This window comes from Sarcophilus harrisii, chromosome 2 (genome assembly GCF_902635505.1).
Source record: "Sarcophilus harrisii chromosome 2, mSarHar1.11, whole genome shotgun sequence".
In the NCBI taxonomy this organism is placed as follows: Eukaryota; Metazoa; Chordata; class Mammalia; order Dasyuromorphia; family Dasyuridae; genus Sarcophilus; species Sarcophilus harrisii.
In genome coordinates, this window is record NC_045427.1 from 407,604,680 (window position 1) to 407,623,449 (window position 18,770).

The 18,770-nt window shown below is 37.6% G+C and overlaps 1 protein-coding gene across 1 annotated transcript in view; it reads right to left on the reverse strand.

Annotated features, from left to right (window-relative positions):
• The window catches only part of STK10 (serine/threonine kinase 10), a 130,387-nt gene that overhangs the window by 77,167 nt on the left and 34,450 nt on the right, over positions 1-18,770 (reverse strand). Inside the window, exon 2 of the mRNA XM_031953667.1 lies at positions 16,317-16,481. Coding sequence (XP_031809527.1) covers positions 16,317-16,481 — 165 coding nt within the window. The remainder of the gene's footprint in view (positions 1-16,316; positions 16,482-18,770) is intronic.

Below are 18,770 nucleotides of genomic sequence, written 5' to 3' on the forward strand. Positions count from 1 at the left end.
GTGGACAGGCAAGACTTCTTAAGCCAATATGTGGATGAATCTCAACATTTAGAACATGGCAGGAAAAGAAGCTGCCTGTGAAAATCAATTGGTACTTTAACAAGCATTGATGAAAAGGTCCTCTGTTTTATAGTGGATAAGGAAGTAGAAACAAGGTGCATACCTATGGATAGTAGAACAGAGAAACAATATGAGGCATATAAATGTGATGGATTATTGTCATGCTATACAAAATGAAGACTATGAGAATTCATAGAAACTTGAAAAGACTCACCGGAATTGGTGGGGCAAAGTAAGTAGAACCAAGGAAACAACACATTCCACAATGGAAAGAAATAAATATATGTGAAAAAGCAATGATTTCATCTTATAAGTAGCTCTTGGTGATAAAGGTTTTTCTCTCAGTGCATATTTCAACTCTTCCTAGATAAGTTTTAGGGAGAAGACGGCTCAAAGAAATTCAATGCTGTCCCCAGTGTCAAAAGTCAAGACTAGAACTCAGTTGATTCCAAGATTCCAAGACTTGAACTTGAAGGACACCCACTACATTAAGAGTCTCCAAAGCAGAGGTCATGGCTTAAACATGAGTAGTACAGTACACCTAGATGAAGCAGTAGATAGAGCACTAAGCATGATTTCAAAGCTCAAACACTTATTAGCTGTGTGATCCCAGGCAAGTCACATAACCTTAGTCCCATTTGTAAAATGGAGATAATAACAATTACTATAAGAGATACTATAGAGATAAAATAAAATATTTGTAAAGTGCTTTGCAAACCTTAAAGCACTATCTAAATGCTAGATATTATTATGAGATAGAGTCCTAGATCTCGAATCATGAAGATTTGAGATTGAATTCTGTCTCATACATTTACCAGTTGTGCCATGTTAGCCAAGTCAAAATGTCTTTGAACTTTAGTTTTCTCATCCGTAAAAGGGAAATCACAATAGCAGCTACCTTATAGGGTGTTTTTTTTTAAGTAAGATAAAGTACTTGTAAGAGTCAAAACATTACTAAATGTTTCTTGTATTCTGTTATTATCATTATTTTTCACCAAGGACTAGAAAACTAAAGCTACTTTCCCAAGATCTCATAGCTATTTAATGAATAAAAAACACCAGTGCTTAAAACTCAATAATATTTCTTCCTTCCCACTCTTCCCTCCCCCATCAGTTCCTCCTAATTTCCTTATTTCTATTCATGGCAACTGCTGTTTCTCTTCCAGTTAGTCACCCAGACTCAAAACCCCTCTGTCATCTTTTACTCTTCCCTCTTTCCTCACCCTCCACATCCAATGCAATGCCAAGCTCTTGGCAACATCACACAAATACCCCTCCCTCCTTTCATTCCATGCTTACTGCCTCAGTCCCAGTTTAAGCTTCAATTATCTTCTGTCTGGACTATGACAACATATTGCTAACTTTCTGCCTCATATTTAATTGGTCCCTTGTCAATTTATTCCATCCAACACAGCCAGATTTATCTGTTTCAAATACATCTTTGATCATGTTCCTCTCTATTTTTAAAAGTCTTCCAAGACTCTTTATGCATATCAAATAGAATAAAAATTCTTCAACTAGCTTTTCAAGACTATCTTCACAATCTATCTCCAACCTATATTTCCTAATCCAATTTTCAATTACACTTTCAGGCATACCTACCTAGTCTTGTAAGTAGAGCAAATTACTTAATTTTCCCTGGATACATGTCATGCTTTCCAAATCTCCCACACTCCCTGCCATAGTATACTCATCCTCATTTATTCTTACTAATTCACTCAGTGATCCCTATCAGTTACTCATAGAAGGACTCTTTTTTGTGTGTGTTTAGGAAAAATAAAGAAAGAAAAGAAAAAGATCCCAAAATATATGAACTATATCTCTCCTGTTTCTCTGTCTCTCTTTCTCTCTTTTCCTCTTCATTCTCTTTCCTCCTCCTCCTCCTCCTTCTCTCTCTCTTCTCTCTCTTCTCTCTCTCTCTCTCTCTCTCTCTCTCTCTCTCTCTCTCTCTCCCTCCCTCCTTCCCTCTTCATTCTCCTCCTCCTCCTCCTCCTCCTCCTTCTTCTCCTTCTCCTTCTCCTTCTCCTTCTCCTTCTCCTTCTCCTTCTCCTTCTCCTTCTCCTTCTCCTTCTCCTTCTCCTTCTCCTTCTCCTTCTCCTTCTCCTTCTTCTTCTTCTTCTTCTTCTTCTTTCTCTCTCTCTCTCTCTCTCTCTCTCTCTCTCTTTCTCCTTCCCTCCCTCTGCCTCTCCCTCTCTTTCTCTCCCTCTCCCCCTCCTCTTCTCCTTTTTTTCTTTTGTGCTCTCCCTTTTTCTCTCCCTTCTAAAAAGCATCTCCCAGCTTTCTGTTTTCGATTTCCTGCTTGCTATTAAGTCCCTCCAAATCCATTTTCCCAAGGAGCATAGAAGAAGGCGTGGGTCTCTGGAGTTGCTGGCTAGTTACATTCAAGGAGGTTTTCTTGTACTTTAAACAATGAAGGAAAGCATCCAGTAATGAACTGGCTAGGCTAAAGGCAGTTCTCAAGCCAGAAGAAGGGGGTAATGGCCTGTTTGATTTGGAGAGACCTCTACTAGACTTGTTTGACCTCTGAGAGACCCCTTGTTAAGTGTAAAGCATGAAAGGCTATCTGAGAAAATGACTGTGCTGAACTGACAGCCCCTCTGGAATGCAGTAATCAGGCTTTAGGCACAGGGCAAATAGAGGGCCTGAACCCAGGAAAATTCAAATAGAGTATGTCTGCCTCCAGCCTGGCCATAGGGGCAAGGTGGGATGAAATGGAGAAATCTTTCAAGCAGCTAAGACTTGACCAGTCATAAAAAAAACTTGAATTCTTTTCATATCCACAGTTCCTGGGGTCATACACCCACTTAATAGTACTAAGTAAATAAGTAAACTGCAATGGCCAAGTCTCTGTTCCTGAGCACACTGATTTGTCTGTCTCCAATGCTGTCTAATACTTTTACTTATCCCCTCCTGGGTTAAGAAATCACAATGAGCATGATTCCAAATGAGTATGAATGTCATTCATTTTGCCCATACATTAGAGATCAAAAAAAAGCTCAAGCTTTTTTGGTGTTATTCATTCATGTCCTACTCTTCATGACTCATCTGGGGTTTTCTTGGCAGAAATACTGGAGTAGTTTGTCATTTCCTACTCCAACTCATTTTACAAATGAGGAAACTGAGGCTAGTGGGGTTAAATGACTTGATCATGGTCACACAACTAGATAATAAATGTCTGAGGTCAAAACTGAACTCTAGGCCTTGAATTCTATTCACTACACACCTAGCTGCCCAGCTTAGACATTATCCCCATGACTAAATTCTAAACAGTTAGAAATTCTCATGGATATAGCCTCAAAGTAGAAAACTAAGCAGAAACAGGAATTAAGAGTTCTACTGGAAAATGAGTGGAAAATGGCTGAATAAGTTATAGTATATGAATATAATGGGATATTACTGTTCTATAAAAAATAAGGAGCAGGCTGATTTCAGAAAAACCTGGAAAGATTTACATGAACTAAGGCTAAATGAAGTGGTAGAACCAAAAGAACATTTTTCACAGCAACAACAAGATTATGTGATGAGCAACTGGGATGGACATGACTCTTTTCAACAATGAGGTATTCAGATCAATTCCAATAGACTTGTGATGGAGAGAGCTACCTATGTCCAGAGAGAAGACCATGGGATGGAATGTGGATCGCAACATAGTATTCTCATTTTTTTTGGTTGTTGTTGTTTGCTTGTTTTCTTTTTCTTTCTCTTTTTTTCCTCTTTTGATCTGATTTTACTTGTGCAGCACGATAAATGTGGAAACATATTTAGAAGAATTGTACATTTTTAATCTATATTATGTAGAGGAGGGGGTGGAAGGAAGAGAAGGAAAAAAATTTGGGATACAAGGTTTTACAAGGGTGAATCTTTGCATGTATTTTGAAAAAGAAAAAGCTATTATTATTTTTTTGCCACTATTATTTTTTTAAAAAGGAATTACGAGTTTTAGATTTAGAGTCATCTGGTCTACCCCCATAATTTTAAAACAAATACTGAGGTCCAAAGGATATCTGACTGATTCCCACATATATTAGTAATGCAAGGTCACAGATTTCCTCATAGGACTGGGATAGGGCAAGAGTAAATTCCTTGGTGTTACTCATACAGGAGTGTCATTAATGGAATCTATCTCTGCAACCAGTAAAGCCTATGACCACAGTGGTTGCTATCTCTGAAGTTCAATTTAAAATGCTTACAACATGTTTGGTTCCATATTTAGCCAAGAGAAACCAAAGGTTAAGTAACATGTCGCCAGAAACTCATATAAAGTTAGGCCTGGAAGTTACGCCCACATATTTCATTTTATTTATTTTTTATTTTTATTTTTTTTTAACAAATGAAGAAACTGGAACCTGGAGAAGAAGTTCAATCAGATGTCCAAGGTCACACAAATAGTAAGATGCAGAGTCAAGAGGGAAATCCAGATTTGGGTGAAGATAAGGCCTTTCCATTATATCATGCAAAGTTTGTTCTTTATTAAAACATATCTTCTCATTCTCTTAATAAAACCCATAAATTCAAGATACATATTTTTCTAATAGGGCTTTCTTTGGCAATGAGAAAAGACATTATTTTCCCATGATCATTCTGACTCTTAATGTCAATAGCACAAAAAAAGCCAAAGTCCTAAATCTTATTCATCCCAGAACCTCAAAATATTCATTTAAGTAAGAGGTCTTAAAGACTAGTCTCACCATATGTACCAACTCAAAAGTCACTGTAAAGAATTCAAGGTCCAACTTCCTAGCTATGTGACCCTGGGCAAGTTCCTCAACTCCAAATGCCTCAGCAACAACAACAACAACAAAAAAGAGTTCAGGTCCTGTTCTCCTCCTCTCCCCCTGCTCCCTCCACTTCTCCTCAGGCCCTAACCTTGTTTTCTCTCCTGATGACCCTGTGATCCTAATCTTGGGTTGTTGTACGGCTTTTACTGTTCCCTAGATTGAATGCACTAATTTCCAAAGTCTTCTGGGAAAAAGCTACTTTTTCAAAATAGAGTTCCCCTACTTACAAATTTGTTCACTTTTAAGCCCTTTTCCTCATATCAAAGACATATCTATTATCATTATATTATTAATCAATAGTAACAATAATAATAACTTGCATTTTTAAGGTTCACAAAATACTTTACAAATATTTCACTTTACAACAACTCTGGGAGGTTGGTCTTTTTATAATTATCTTCATTTTATAAACAGATAGAAGCAGACAGAGGTTTGATTTACCCACAAAGCTAATCTAAGGATGGATCTAGATTTAGTTCTTCCTGCAAATTAGAGGCAGCTAGGTGGTACAGTGAAGGTACATGAAGACCTGAAATTAAATCTGACCTTAGACATTTATTAGTTGCATGACCCTGAGTAAGTCACTTAACTCTGTTTACCACAGTTTCCTCATCTGTAAAATGAGTTCACAAAGAGTCAGACATGACTAAACAATAACTTCCTGATTCCTGGTCTAGTATTCTATCCTCTAGGCCACTTAGCTACTTCTATTAATAACTTATGTGTGGGAAAAGGTGAAGAACTTACAGATTCTAAAGTAGATCAAGCCTTATAGGCCTCAGTTTCAGCTTCTCCGGAGTCACGTGATTTTAGATAAGGCCTGGACTACATTCCATTGTCCAGCAAAGGGATTAAGTGGCCAAAGGTGTGTATCACCTTGTCTGTTGCATTCCACTGACCAATTAGGGGAACAGTAGACTTAACTGACCAATCACACCAGATAGAGGGTGGGATTTTAGAGGTTCTTTGTCTGAAATGTATAAAAGCTGTAAGCATTTTCAAGGCTCTGGCCCCTATCTTGCTGTGAAATTTTGCTCGCAGACCAGGATGGGGTCCGCTTCTTGAGATTCTAATAAATAATTCTGCTTTCTATGAATGATCTCTGTAGTAGTCACTTTGGGTAGGTCTTTTTGTCCCAAACACCTATAAAAAACAGTTTACCAGCTATAAAAATCAGTTATTTTATTTCCTTATGCATAATTCATAAAATAGTAAATGTAAAAGAATACCAGGAGAGTGATATCCAAGACCCATTTCAGTCTAAACATCATTGCAAAGGATGAGGACAAGATTAATAATAATACCAATGATAGTAATGGCAACTAATATTTATATAATGCCTTAAGGTTTGTCATATCTTTTGCACAAAGGATTTCATTTTCCTCAGAATAACCAGTTGACAGAGGTTCCATTAAAATATATACCTCCTTTTTACACATAGGGAAAGTGAGACTAGCAGGGCTTAAATAACTTTTTTCCAAAAACTGCACCTGAAAGTACATAAGCTTTGCACAGTATACTGGCTCCTCCTGTAGCTGGTAGTGTTTGGTACAAATTTGAATGGACTGGTATGTCTCCCAAATTCAGAAAGAGTCACACAGTATCTGAGACTGTATTTGAACCCAATTTTACCTGACTCTAAGTGAAGCCCTTTATGCTTTATTCCATCAGGCTTCTACATCATTTGAGCATGAGATCAAGTGAGCAGATGAAAAATGAACCTCAAAGTATGTGGTCCTAACTACAAATGCAATCCCTGGTAGACTGAATCTGTCTTTTCCCTCCCCAATCCAAAGCAGAAATGAACCTCATCTTCTGTTGAAATTATACTGATCATTCCTTCTCAACCCAGCAAGTGTATGTCCTACTATCAATGTTCAGTCATTTTTCAGTCATGTCTGATTCTTCACGATCCTGTTTGGGATTTTCTTGGCAAAGATACTAAAATGGTTGGCCATTTCCTTTACCAGCTCATTTTACAGATGAGGTAAGCAGGATGAAATGATCTGCCCAGGATTTCACAGCTAATAAGTCTGAGGCTGGATTTGAACTCAGGAAAATGAGTCTGACTTCAGGCCCAGGCTCTGTGCACTATGGCATCACCTAATCAGATTCTACAATCAATATTTTTGGGCAAATCCTTCAACTATTTGAGTTTTAGTTTTATCATCTATAATAATGAAAGAATTGGACTAGATCATGTGTAAGTAACTCAATTCAACAGTCACATATTAAACATGTACTCCTAAACTGGGAACACAGATTTTTAAAACTTCATAGTCTCTACTATGTAATAGTATAGGAGCTAATAGACTCCTAACTGAAGAATATATAAATGAATATTATACACAAGAAATAGGGTATGGCAGAGTAAAGAGGCACCCTTGTAAAAATACTTAAAGAATACTCTCCAAGGGTCCTCAAACTACGGCCCTCGAGCCAGATGCAGCAGCTGAGGATGATTATCCCTCTCACCCAGGGCTATGAACTTTCTTTATTTAAAGGCCCACAAAACAAAGTTTTTGTTTTTACTATAGTCCAGCCCTCCAACAGTCTGAGGGACAGTGAACTGGCCCCCTATTTAAAAAGTTTGAGAACCCCAACTAGCCCTACTATATGCTTTCTGCATGACTCTGAGCAAGATTCTTAAACCCTGAGCCCAAATTTCTTTGTGCTCCAAAAGTTATCAAATTGTGTATATTATTTAGCCTTTATTGGATTGCTTGCTGTCTTGGGGAGAAGAAAAGGGGGAGATAGAGAGAAAAATTTGGAATACAAGGTTTTACAAAGTAGAATGTTGAAAACTATTTTCCCATGTATTTGGGAAAAAATACTATAATATAATCATAAAAAAATTACATGTGCTCCTTGGGGTCAGCAATATCACCACTAGATCTATGCATCAAAGAAAGAAGAAAAGAACTTTTATGTACAAAAATGTTGATAGTTCTTTTTGAGATGGCAAAAACTGAAGGGGTGCTCAACATATGGCTGCATGATATATGAATATATTGTGTTACTATTGTGTCATTAGAAATAATGAAGGGTACAGTTCCAGAGGAACCTAGGAAGTGTCATATAAACTGATATATAGTGAAAGAACCTCATAAAAACAAATAACTTTGAAAGACTTAAGAATTCTGGAAAACACAATGACCAAACATGATTCCAAGAGGACCAATGATGAAGGATGTTACCCATTTCCTGACAGATTGGTAATGTGCTAAATATGCAAAATGAGACACACATTTTTGGACATGGCTAACAGAGGAATTTATTTTGCTTAACTATGCATATTTGTTACAAGGGTTTTTGTTTTTCTTTTATTTTTTTCCCAGTGAGGGAAAAAAGGAAAGAAAAGAATGCTTGTTAATTGAGAACAAAATATATAATCTCAAGTAAAATAAAATGAAAATGAGGGGCTGGATTCTACAATCTTTAAGATCCCCATCTAACTCTAAATCTACAATTGATGAAAATGAGGAAAGAAATAATATTTTCTATTTGGGAAGGGGGGGGGATGCAGAGAGAGAGACAGAGAATCAAGAAAGACTTTAGGGACTTTAGCAACTAAAGCTCAGTCTAGAAAGAAAAAGAGGAATTTAATAAACACAAATAAGGAAAGATTGTGATCGTGCTTTCCAGGTATAAGGGACAACCCTTCTTGTAATGGGCTGAGGTTTGAGTTGATGCACTGAGGTCCCAAGTACATGAGACTAAATAGTAATTGGGCTATACTCTATTAATATACATGATTGGATAAAGAATGGTCCCTGCCCACTCTCTGTGCAAGTCCTGATGTATAGGAAATGACGATTTGGGTGGGTGGAGGCAGAGAGATACAGGAAGAGAAGCTAGGAGAGATTGAGCCTGGGTTCCATACTCCTAGCTGCTGGTCGTGTGGCTGCTGGTCTAGCTAGCTTCTTGACTCAGCTACACACATTGCTATTGCCCATTCTCTTCCACCTCCAATCCTTCTTCACTGAGAATAAAGACTGACGATTTTCCCCTAACCTGAATTCCTGACTCTGGCTGATTTTAAAATACGTGATCTTCACACCTTCTTCTCATAATGGTCCACTTTCTTTGTTCCAGGATTCCTTCTAACTCTGACATTCTATATTCCAAGGCCCTCTCCAGTACTCTTAACTTTATAAAGTTAGCACTAGTTCTATGGACTTCCTATCATAAATAGGTCTTGATTGAATAACCAAAAACCTCTTCCTTAATTGCTTGCTGGGTGGCTGGTTGGGAGGTGGGGTGGTAAGAGAGACAAGTACCAGTAGTTTGAATTATTTTTGCTCATAGCAGAATGCTTACTTTTGTATGTTTCAGTGGTCTTTGTGCCTAGATTTAATAAAATAAACTTTCAAGAGAGAGGAAAGTTCTATCTGACTTTGGGTAGCAGATTTGGAATGTGGTCAGCATGAGATCTTAGGAAGAAACAGACCCTGGAGGATTTGTGTCAGGAGGCCAGGTTCCCTGGCCTTCCTATAAAAATCCTCAGGCCTTCACTCCCTCTTCTTTCTGTCTATTCCTGTGCTATTGAAATAAGTAAAAGAAAGTGCTTTGAAAGAAACAATATGTTCAATGAGTATGAGGTTGCATTATCATCAATCACAATTTTTCACTAATTCCAAAAAGCACCTACTAGAAATGAGAAGTATTTCCTTTGACTAACATTATATGAATTCTATATACAGAAAAGAAAGGAAGGGAACGCCTTAAAAGCCCAAATCTCATTAAATAGCTGAATAAGGCCTCTTCTCCTGCTCCAATACCACAGAACAGAGAGAATGCTAGCATCATTTCTTCCTCTATCAGCACTGCCAAACAAATCCACCTGAGCACACACACATACCAAACATGTTTGTTCATAAGAAGATAAGGGTGTTCAGGGTAGCCCTACCTAGATAAGAGAAACAGCAGGGTCACACATGAATCCTGACAATTAACTTTTATGGCCTGTTGTCAGCAGAGTCAAGGAGTATATAGGGACTGATAAAGCCAGACCTTCTGTAAGGTTTTCTTCCTCAGGGAGCTGGAAGGTCTTCCCCACTCTGGATAGGCAATCCAATTTTTGCTATCTGTTTTAAACCTATGTTGTTGGGTTTTGGGGTGGAATTTTTTTTTATTCATTTTAAACTTAACTATAAAACAAGAAAAGAAAAATTTCCATGCATGATATTATGATATTAAATATAATAACAAGAAGAAGTCATGTCAATAGCCCAAGTTAATATGTGACCTTGATTTGTAGACCCCTACAAGGTCTACAAGTCCCTGATTTCTAAAACAAGGAAGTTTGTAGAAGATATTTTCTAAAGCCTCCTTGGGTGCCAACATTCTGGAGATTCTATGACTCAACCCATTTCCCCTTCTCCTTCTGCTTTCCCCAAATGTTACACCAACAGCCCCCAGCTCTGGGTTCATTCATTGTCTATTTAGAGGTTACATTCATTTCATTTCATAGGAGAAATGCTCCTCATTCCTAGTAGATTGCTCTGTGGAATTAGTGAAAAATTATGATTGATGATAATGCGACTTCATACTCATTTAGCATACTGTTTCTTTCAAAGCACTTTCTCTTACATAATCTCAATAGCACAGAAATAGGCAGAAAGAAGAGGGAGTGAAGGGCTGAGGATTTTTAAAGGAAGGTCAGGAAGCCTGACCTTCTGACACACAAACTCTCCAGGGTCTGTTTCTTCCTAAGATCTCATGCTGCATCAACATTTCAAATCTGTCATCCAAAGTCAGATAGAACTTTCCCCTCTCCTGAATGTTTATTTTACTAAATCCAGGCACAAAAGGCCACTGAAACATAAAAAAGAAAGCACTCTGCTATGGGCAAAAAACCTCAAGCTGCTGGTGCTTCTTTATATTACCACCCTATCCCCCAACCAGCCAGCAGCAGGCAGATAAGGAAGAGGTTTCTGGTTACTCAATCAAGACCTATTTGTGGTAGGAAGTCCATAGAGCTAGTGTTAAACAGTAAACATTCAAATGTCAGCTGCTTATCTGGAGTATTCTGTAGGTGGAGTCAAGAGAATTTGTTCCCTGATCTCAGTGCCCCTCATCAAACAATGTGACCATTCAGCATGGTAGTCCCAGCACCCACCACTCCCCCTTTAGAACATAATTGACCTCCCTCCACACCCACCCTCCCTACATGATTTTGGAAAACCTTTGAGGGAAAAAAAATCTGGAGTAAGGGCTGAAAAGAGAAATGAGTTCATCTTTCCTTCTAAATAAAGAAAGAAAAGGAGAATTCTTTGGATCAGGTGAAATGATCCCTAGGAATTTTCAAGACAAGAAGGAACTTAATGGGACCAGAAACTTGGCTGGCTGTTTAGAAAGGCAATGTGATAGGATGTAGTGAGGAGGGGGCAAGGTAGAGCTTGAAGCAGGAGATCAGGCTTGAGGCTTACAGAATACAAATCCTGGAGCAAGTTTACTTAGCCGCTTATTGACTTGGTTTCCTTGTTTGTAAAATGGGCTTATATAACAGTTGCTTGACCTGTCTCTGAGGGTTGCTTCATGCATCCAATGAGAAAATGTACATAATATGTTTTAGAACCTGAACAGGTTTATCTAACATTGAGCACTATGAGTTTAAGCTATTATTGTCATTAAAGCAAAGGTAGAAAAGTAGGAGGGATAGGGACACAATATACTCTGTCCAAAAACAATCTGGATGTTGCCACCTTTGTGGGAAAGTCACAGGCTCAATCTAGTTTCTGCCCAGTCTTCAGTAAGTGGGTGTCCACATTAAAATGCCTTTTGTCTCCACCCTCAATGACTCTTTCTGGGGAAGGGCAGCCTCTGAATTGTTACCCAAGCATGGCTGAAGCAAGAAACATCCTGTCCTCTTGAGGCTTAGAAACAAACCATTTGAGAGAAAATACTATTGTTTGTCAATAGTATACAAATCAACTAAAAATGATTTCAAACTTTTTTTTTAATTTTATGTATAATTTTTTAAAGTAACCTGTATTTTTTTTTTTTTTAAAGAACCTGTGATTTCACCAGATGGCTAGATAGTGTTAAAAGAAAATCCCAGTTTGTACCTACCCTGGTCAATTAAAGCAAACTCAGAAAATAAAATAAAAGGAGTTTATTAATACACTGAGCTTGTCCTTTAGACAAGATTAAAATAATTTACATTTAAGGGTAAGACATCCTGACTGGTTGATATTTCAGTGAGAAAGTGGGATTAGTATCACTTCAGCTCCTTTGCTATTAATAGCATCCTTTTGTTGCTGTTCATTTTCAATCAAGTACAACTCTTCATGACCCCCTTTGGGGTTTTTTTGGCCAAGTTACTGGAGTAATGTTCCATTTCCTTCTCCAGCCGATTTTACAGAAAAGGAAACTGAGGCAAATAGGGATTAAGTGACTTGCCCAGAGTGACAATATCTGAGGCCAAGATTTGAACTCAGGAAGATGAGTCCTCCTGACTCTAGCATGTCATTCTATTCACTGTATCACATCAAGCCAGGAAAAACTGAGTTCAAATTTTACCTTGTACATTTCCCAGTTGGAAACATAATTGACCTCCCTCCACACCCACTCCTCCCTGGGCATACCATCTAATCTCTCTCAGCCTCAGTTTCTTCATTTGTAAAATTGGGATAATAATATTGCCTGTTTCATAGTTGTGATAATCAAATAAAATAACACAGGTAAAACATTCTGCAAACCTTAAAATACTATATAAAATGCCAGTTATTATTATTATAATTGTTAATGTAACTGTCCTTCTTATAAGGTTCTACATAAGGGAACTCCTTCTATAGAAAACTCATTTCCCTTTTGCAGATCAGACACTCATTCTTAAAGTCATGGTTCTTCAGCTCTTCTCAAGTCCCATAACATTCTGCAGAGACTCAATCCTGTACTTGACTCCAAGGCATCTTGCCTTTCCTGGCTCTCCTTTACTTCCTTTACATTCTAGCCACACTCTCCCACTTAGTGTTCTGTCCTTTCCATCCTTATTCTGCATGCCTTTGCACAGCTTGTCCTGCATGTCTGAAATGCATTCCATTCTTACCTTCTTTAAATCTACTTAAGATATTCTGGGAAGCCCAGTGTTTTACAATTCCAGATTTTAATGTACTGGGCAGAATATAGTTTGGAACCAAGAAACCTTCGTGCATTGAGAACTAGGAATATTAAATTTTAGTCTCATTTCTGCCACTAATTGGTGGTTATTGGTGACTGTGGGGAAATCAGTTGAGCATCATTTTACCCATGTATGAGAATAATATATCATAGCTGTAAAATTATATAATAGAATAAGAACTTGAAGTGAGCAAGAAACTGTCCTGTACAAAGAACAGGTCTTCAAAGCCCACACATGCCCTGCCCTCCTGAATCATAGGTCAGGATTGCAGTTTGATTTGGATCAACATTTCCTATTTTCAAAATGTTTATTTACAAAGTCCAAAAGATGGACACAATGTCACCCTTTCCTGCCAATGTCCTCCTCCCCCCAATTTCAGTATCCAAGAAGAAAGTAATTGTTTCTAATCCCAAAGAATTTCCCCAGAAATTCACAACCATCTGCTCTTCAAGCTCATTTGTTCACAAGTATTTATTGGGTACCTACTGTACTGGACAAAAGCAGTTTATAAACCTTAAGGTGTTATGTAAATGTGAACTGTTATCATCATTATCAACAAAGTAGACATTTCAAGTAGAAAGAATGATTGACAAAAAGTCCAGGACCATTAAGAGACAAAGAAAAGAATGGTTTGGCTATTACAGTGGAGATTCAGATATAGTAATGATGAGAGAGAAGGTTTTGAGAGTAAGATGAGGACACATTATGAAAGGCCTTAAATATAAGACTAAGGATTTTGGATTTGATCCTGAAATCAATGGGGAGTTATAGACAGTTTCTTAAGTAAAAGACCAATATGATCAGAACACAATATTGACTGAAGAGGGGAGACCTAGAATACTATTGCAGCAACAGGGAAGTAAGGTGATAAAGAGTCAATTTAATCTATTAATGGAAATGGAGAGGAAGGAAAAAATGAGAGTAAAATTAGAAAAAAAAAAAAAGGATCAAAAGAACTTGGGAGACTGATGAGATGTAGTAGGCGAAGGAAAGAATAGAGTCAAAGTTGCTTCCAACAAGACTTCAAACCAATATTTCAACTCCTGGGTTTGTTCAGATGAATACCTCATGTAAAGGTCTACAGTCAAAACTGATAAACTGAAGGAAAAAAGAAAAAGAAGAAAAAAGAAAGAAAAATTAAAAGGCTGACTCTGAAGTTGCAGTAGGGTTGGAGTGGGAGTGGAAATTAACCTTTAAAGTCATTTTGGTCTACTCAACTTCACAATCACCACATATTGCTTTAGTTTTGATAGTTACTCCATCTTTAGGTTAGATATTTCCTTGGTAATTACCATTTTATGAAAATCAGAATTCTCTTCACCTCCAAATTCAAAAAATCATAAAAATTACCATCTTGGAACAGATTCTATTTCTGGGCATGTTTCCTTCTCTGGGAAGGGCATGTTTGCCCTTCCTGAAACCAACCAAAAAATGTTATGGATATTACTCAAACATTTATCTAATGTTCAAGTATTTCTCTATGTCCAAGGTTCTTTAATTCTGTGCCTGACAAATTACTAGGGATCTGTGAACTAAAATGGGAAAAAAATTACTTCATGTTTTCAACATATCTAACTTTCTTTGTAATCATATGTATTTTATTAAATATATTTAATAAGTGTTCTGAGAGGGGGGTCTATGAATGTCAAAAGACTGTCAAAGAGGGAATCCATGACAAAGAATAACAACTCCTGCTCTGAACTCTAGTAGCTCCTATTTATATCTGGTGACTAATTTAATCACTATCCATTCCTGTAGTTTAGTTGTGGAAGAACAAACCTAAAAGGAATAAAAGTCATGAAAGTCTTCCCCCAGAGAATATCTTTAGGCCCTTCAAAAAAAAAAAAGGGGAGGAAGAAATGACCCAAAGGAAACTTATGGGGTTGGTTTAACTTAGGGGGTTGGTTTAGGGTTTCTTCCATATACTCATTTTGAGGGCTTGGGTGTGCTTGGGAAAATATTTTTTAAACTTGGAGTTTTTGACATTTAAAAAAAGCAGAAGCGATGATAAGAATTCACCAGGAGGATTTTACTAAGATTCTAAAAAAAAGCTGATCTGGTAATTTTGGGCTAATTTCCACATGGCAAAAGGGAAAGTGGCTAGTCACTCACTGTGTGTGTGTGTGTGTAAGAGATTCAGTACTCAGGGGTATCTTGTTTTAAAAAAAAATTAGAAAGTTGAATAAGATGGGAAAAATTCCCATCTCAAAGAACAGCAAGCTCTCTAGGGACAATTATCTGAATCCTTTCAGCTATCATGACATTTTCAACAGAAACCAGAAAATATCACATGTGAAATAGCTACATTCTGGACCATTGTGCCATAGCAATATGGAGTTTACTCATTAGGGATAGATAGGAAGTATCCATATATGTTCAATTATGCCTTCATATGTTGCTTGAAATGTATATATATATATATATATATATATATATATATATATATATATTAGAGAGCTAATTCCAAGTATTATATTAAAAATAACATTTTAAATCCCCAAACTAAAAATACAAGAGGTATTAAATATTAGTCAATTTTTCCTTCTGAGTCTGTTCCCTGGGGACAGAGTGAAGACACTAACATTGTTCCTCTGGAATCCATTTCTCTACCAGTAACTATAGACAGAAGAATTGTTACTAGAAAGACTCTTGACTTCCTCCCAATTCTTTCCACATTGGCAAGTGCCTCTAGTTCTCCACCAAAAACAAATTTGCCAGTGCCAAGTGCAAAAGTCATTTCCACATTCTCACCCTACTTGACCTTTCACTGTTTCTTCCTCAACATCCAGTCTGGACTTAACCTTCAAGGTGCAGTCCTCCTTCGGGGTGCTATTCAATTCTATATAATGACTTTTGGAAAATCCTCCTCAAATCATCCCAAAAGCTGAGCCTCCACTGCCATCTCTGTTCCTTTTTCTTTGGCTATATTGCAAGACATCTTGAGCAATGTTCAAAAGATCACATGATGATAGATTTAGAAATGAAAAAAACCTTAGAAGAAGCCATCCAGTCCAATGGCCCTTCATTTTTTTGGATGAGGAAACTGAGACTAAGCAACTTTAAGTGTAAGTGTAAATGTAGGTCCTCTGAAGGTCCTCTGACCCCAAAGTCAGTGTTTTCTCCACTGGACCACAATTTTCATATGCAGATTACACATCAAGTTATTTATTTCTTGGTTCCTGAATGTATAAACTTCCTTTGGTACCACACTGCATTCTGTCAATGGGATATATTTGGGCTGGTTATTTATGGCTAGCTCTGTGATCCCCTGAAGCTCTTCTACTGTGTCCATAAGGAGCTTCCAATACCAAGGACTGGCACACAGGAAATGGCGAAAAGAAGAAAGCTCTTACCCACAACTTCCCATCGTGGTAAAAGGCCCCCAGTAGCTTCACTATGTATGGGTGGTCACATGTAGCCAGGATTTCTATCTCCACTATATAATCTTCCAGCTCCTCCTCACTCTTGGTTTCGATGACTTTGGCAGCAGCCAACTCACCCGTCTCCTTGTTCTTGGCCTGTAAGACAGAAATCCCCCAAATAATAAACAATTTGCTTTATTTGGTGTCTCCTCAGATTCAGCAGCTGCCATGTTGCACTGCCCAATTCTATACTTTATCAGAGTTGGGTTATGAGCAAGGATCAAAGAATGTCTCAACAAGGGGAAAAGTATCATGGGCTCACAGAGGTAGAGCTGAGAGGAACCACAGAAGTCATCTAGTCCAACCTTTTCATTTTACTGATGAAGAAGTAATTTGTCTAAAGTTACTCAGGTTAAATAGCAAATCAAGATTCAAGGGATCATAAGCAAAACAACTGGAAAAGACTTCAGTGAAGACCTTTAGCTCAAGAAGGCAGCCCTCAAACTATTGTGTCACACTGCCTTGCACAGACCAAGAAGCTGTCAAGTCCAAGGACCAAAGTCTTGACCAAACTCCCATAAAGTTAACAGGTTTGAGAACTGTGTAATTATATACATGAAAATGTTAAATGAAAAATAAAAAAACTAAATAAACCAGAAGGTAAGCTAACACCTACACACTAATGACAACAGGGCAGAAGTTTATTAAGTAATATTAACAAAGATGAAAGTGATTCAATGTCCATTAGATTCTTTTTTTGTTGTAGATTTTTTAAAGACTTGATATTCCACTAGATCTTCATGGTCTACCAATCTTTACCTCTTCCTACTCTAAATCTATCCCTATTCTATTGAAGGGGCTGCTAAATTCACTTGCTGCCATTGCTAATGTTTGCAAAAATTCACTAAAAGTAAACAAACTCATCACTGATTGATCAATTTTTAGTTTGCCTTCTCTTCCCTTATCCCCATTCTATCCTTTTCAGCAGATAAATTGTAATTTTAAAAGTTCACTCAGAGTGAGTACCTCAAAATCCTCACCCACAGTCTTTAACTGCTGACATACTATAATTTCATTTCCCAGAAAATGGGTTGTTTTTCTGTTTGCCAAGAGGAATACTGAAAGTAGCAATGAGTTTGGTTTTGTTGAAAAATCAAGTTTTGTGTGCATTTGACCAATTTGCCCTGTTCGGTTCAATGATAAAGAAAAAAGTGAGATCCCTGATCTGTTTTCTGGGGACATGAACCCCCTACCTAATAGAATGGAAGTTCCTTCTGGAATGTCTGATTTTTGTCTTTGCCCACCCACTGCCTTTCCTAGGACTTGCATCTAGAGCAATGTGTGTTCAAAATGAAGTTCCCACTGTACCAGACCCAACTGCAATCACATTGGGCAAAGGCACACCCTGAGTGCTAGACATTAATAAGGCATACAGCTTTTCCTGTGTTGACCAAGGAGGAATGTTTCTCCAACAAAGTGGGTGGAAGGGTACCACACCATTGGCTCGCTTTCCAGGTGGAGTCAAATATACATTGCTTGAATGCCTGAATGGGGTTATTGACATTTGAGGTCTACTTCCAACTCTGCAGCAAACCATATTGCTTATGTAAACACCCAAGGAATGTTGGGTATTTTTCTCTCTTATTTCAAAAAGGCCTGGGGAGGGAAAGATTAGGCAAATGGACAGCTAATTGAAAATCTGGCTCATTAAACAGCTTTAAAATTAAAGGCTTTTGTAAAACTATATCCTTAAAGCTAAGGGGAAAAAAAATGCAACTCATCTCTGCCTCCTTAAAGCAAAGAGGTGATTGTATGTCCTTTTTCAGAGAGGAGAAATACCTGACCAGCTGAGGTTTCTGACATCAAAAAATAGCACTGGATTTGGAGTCAGAGCATCTAGGTTTGAATCTCACTTCTACACCACTTAAGACTTGTAAAACTCTAAGATTCCCTGCCATCTATTCCCAAATTTGTTTCTAACCCTAATATATTATCTCTCTCATTAGAATGCAAAGTCCTCAAGGATGGGGAACTCTATTTGCTTTTTCTTGGGTCCTTAGTGCTTCCTACTATGCATGGCACAAAGTAAACACTCCATAAATGCTTGCGGAGTGACTGAGTGATCTGGTGCAAGTCACTGATCCTTTCTGGACTTCAGCATCTTTATCAAATGAAGAGATTGTATTTCAATGTCCCTCTCAACTTTAAATTCTAAGCCTACAAATACTATCAAGCACATGAGGGAAAGTGAAAAATAGGTACTATTTGGGGCCATTACTATGTCTGGCTTCCTCAGGTTACACACTCCCATGAAGCCTGAGAGATGACAATAATAGCAATGCTTTCATTTTGGGTAATGGACTGCTCTAGGATACTGCTGATTCCATGTTTTGTAGCTTGAAATTTTGCTGACTTTCTCAAATTTGAATGGAGCCTTAAATTTAG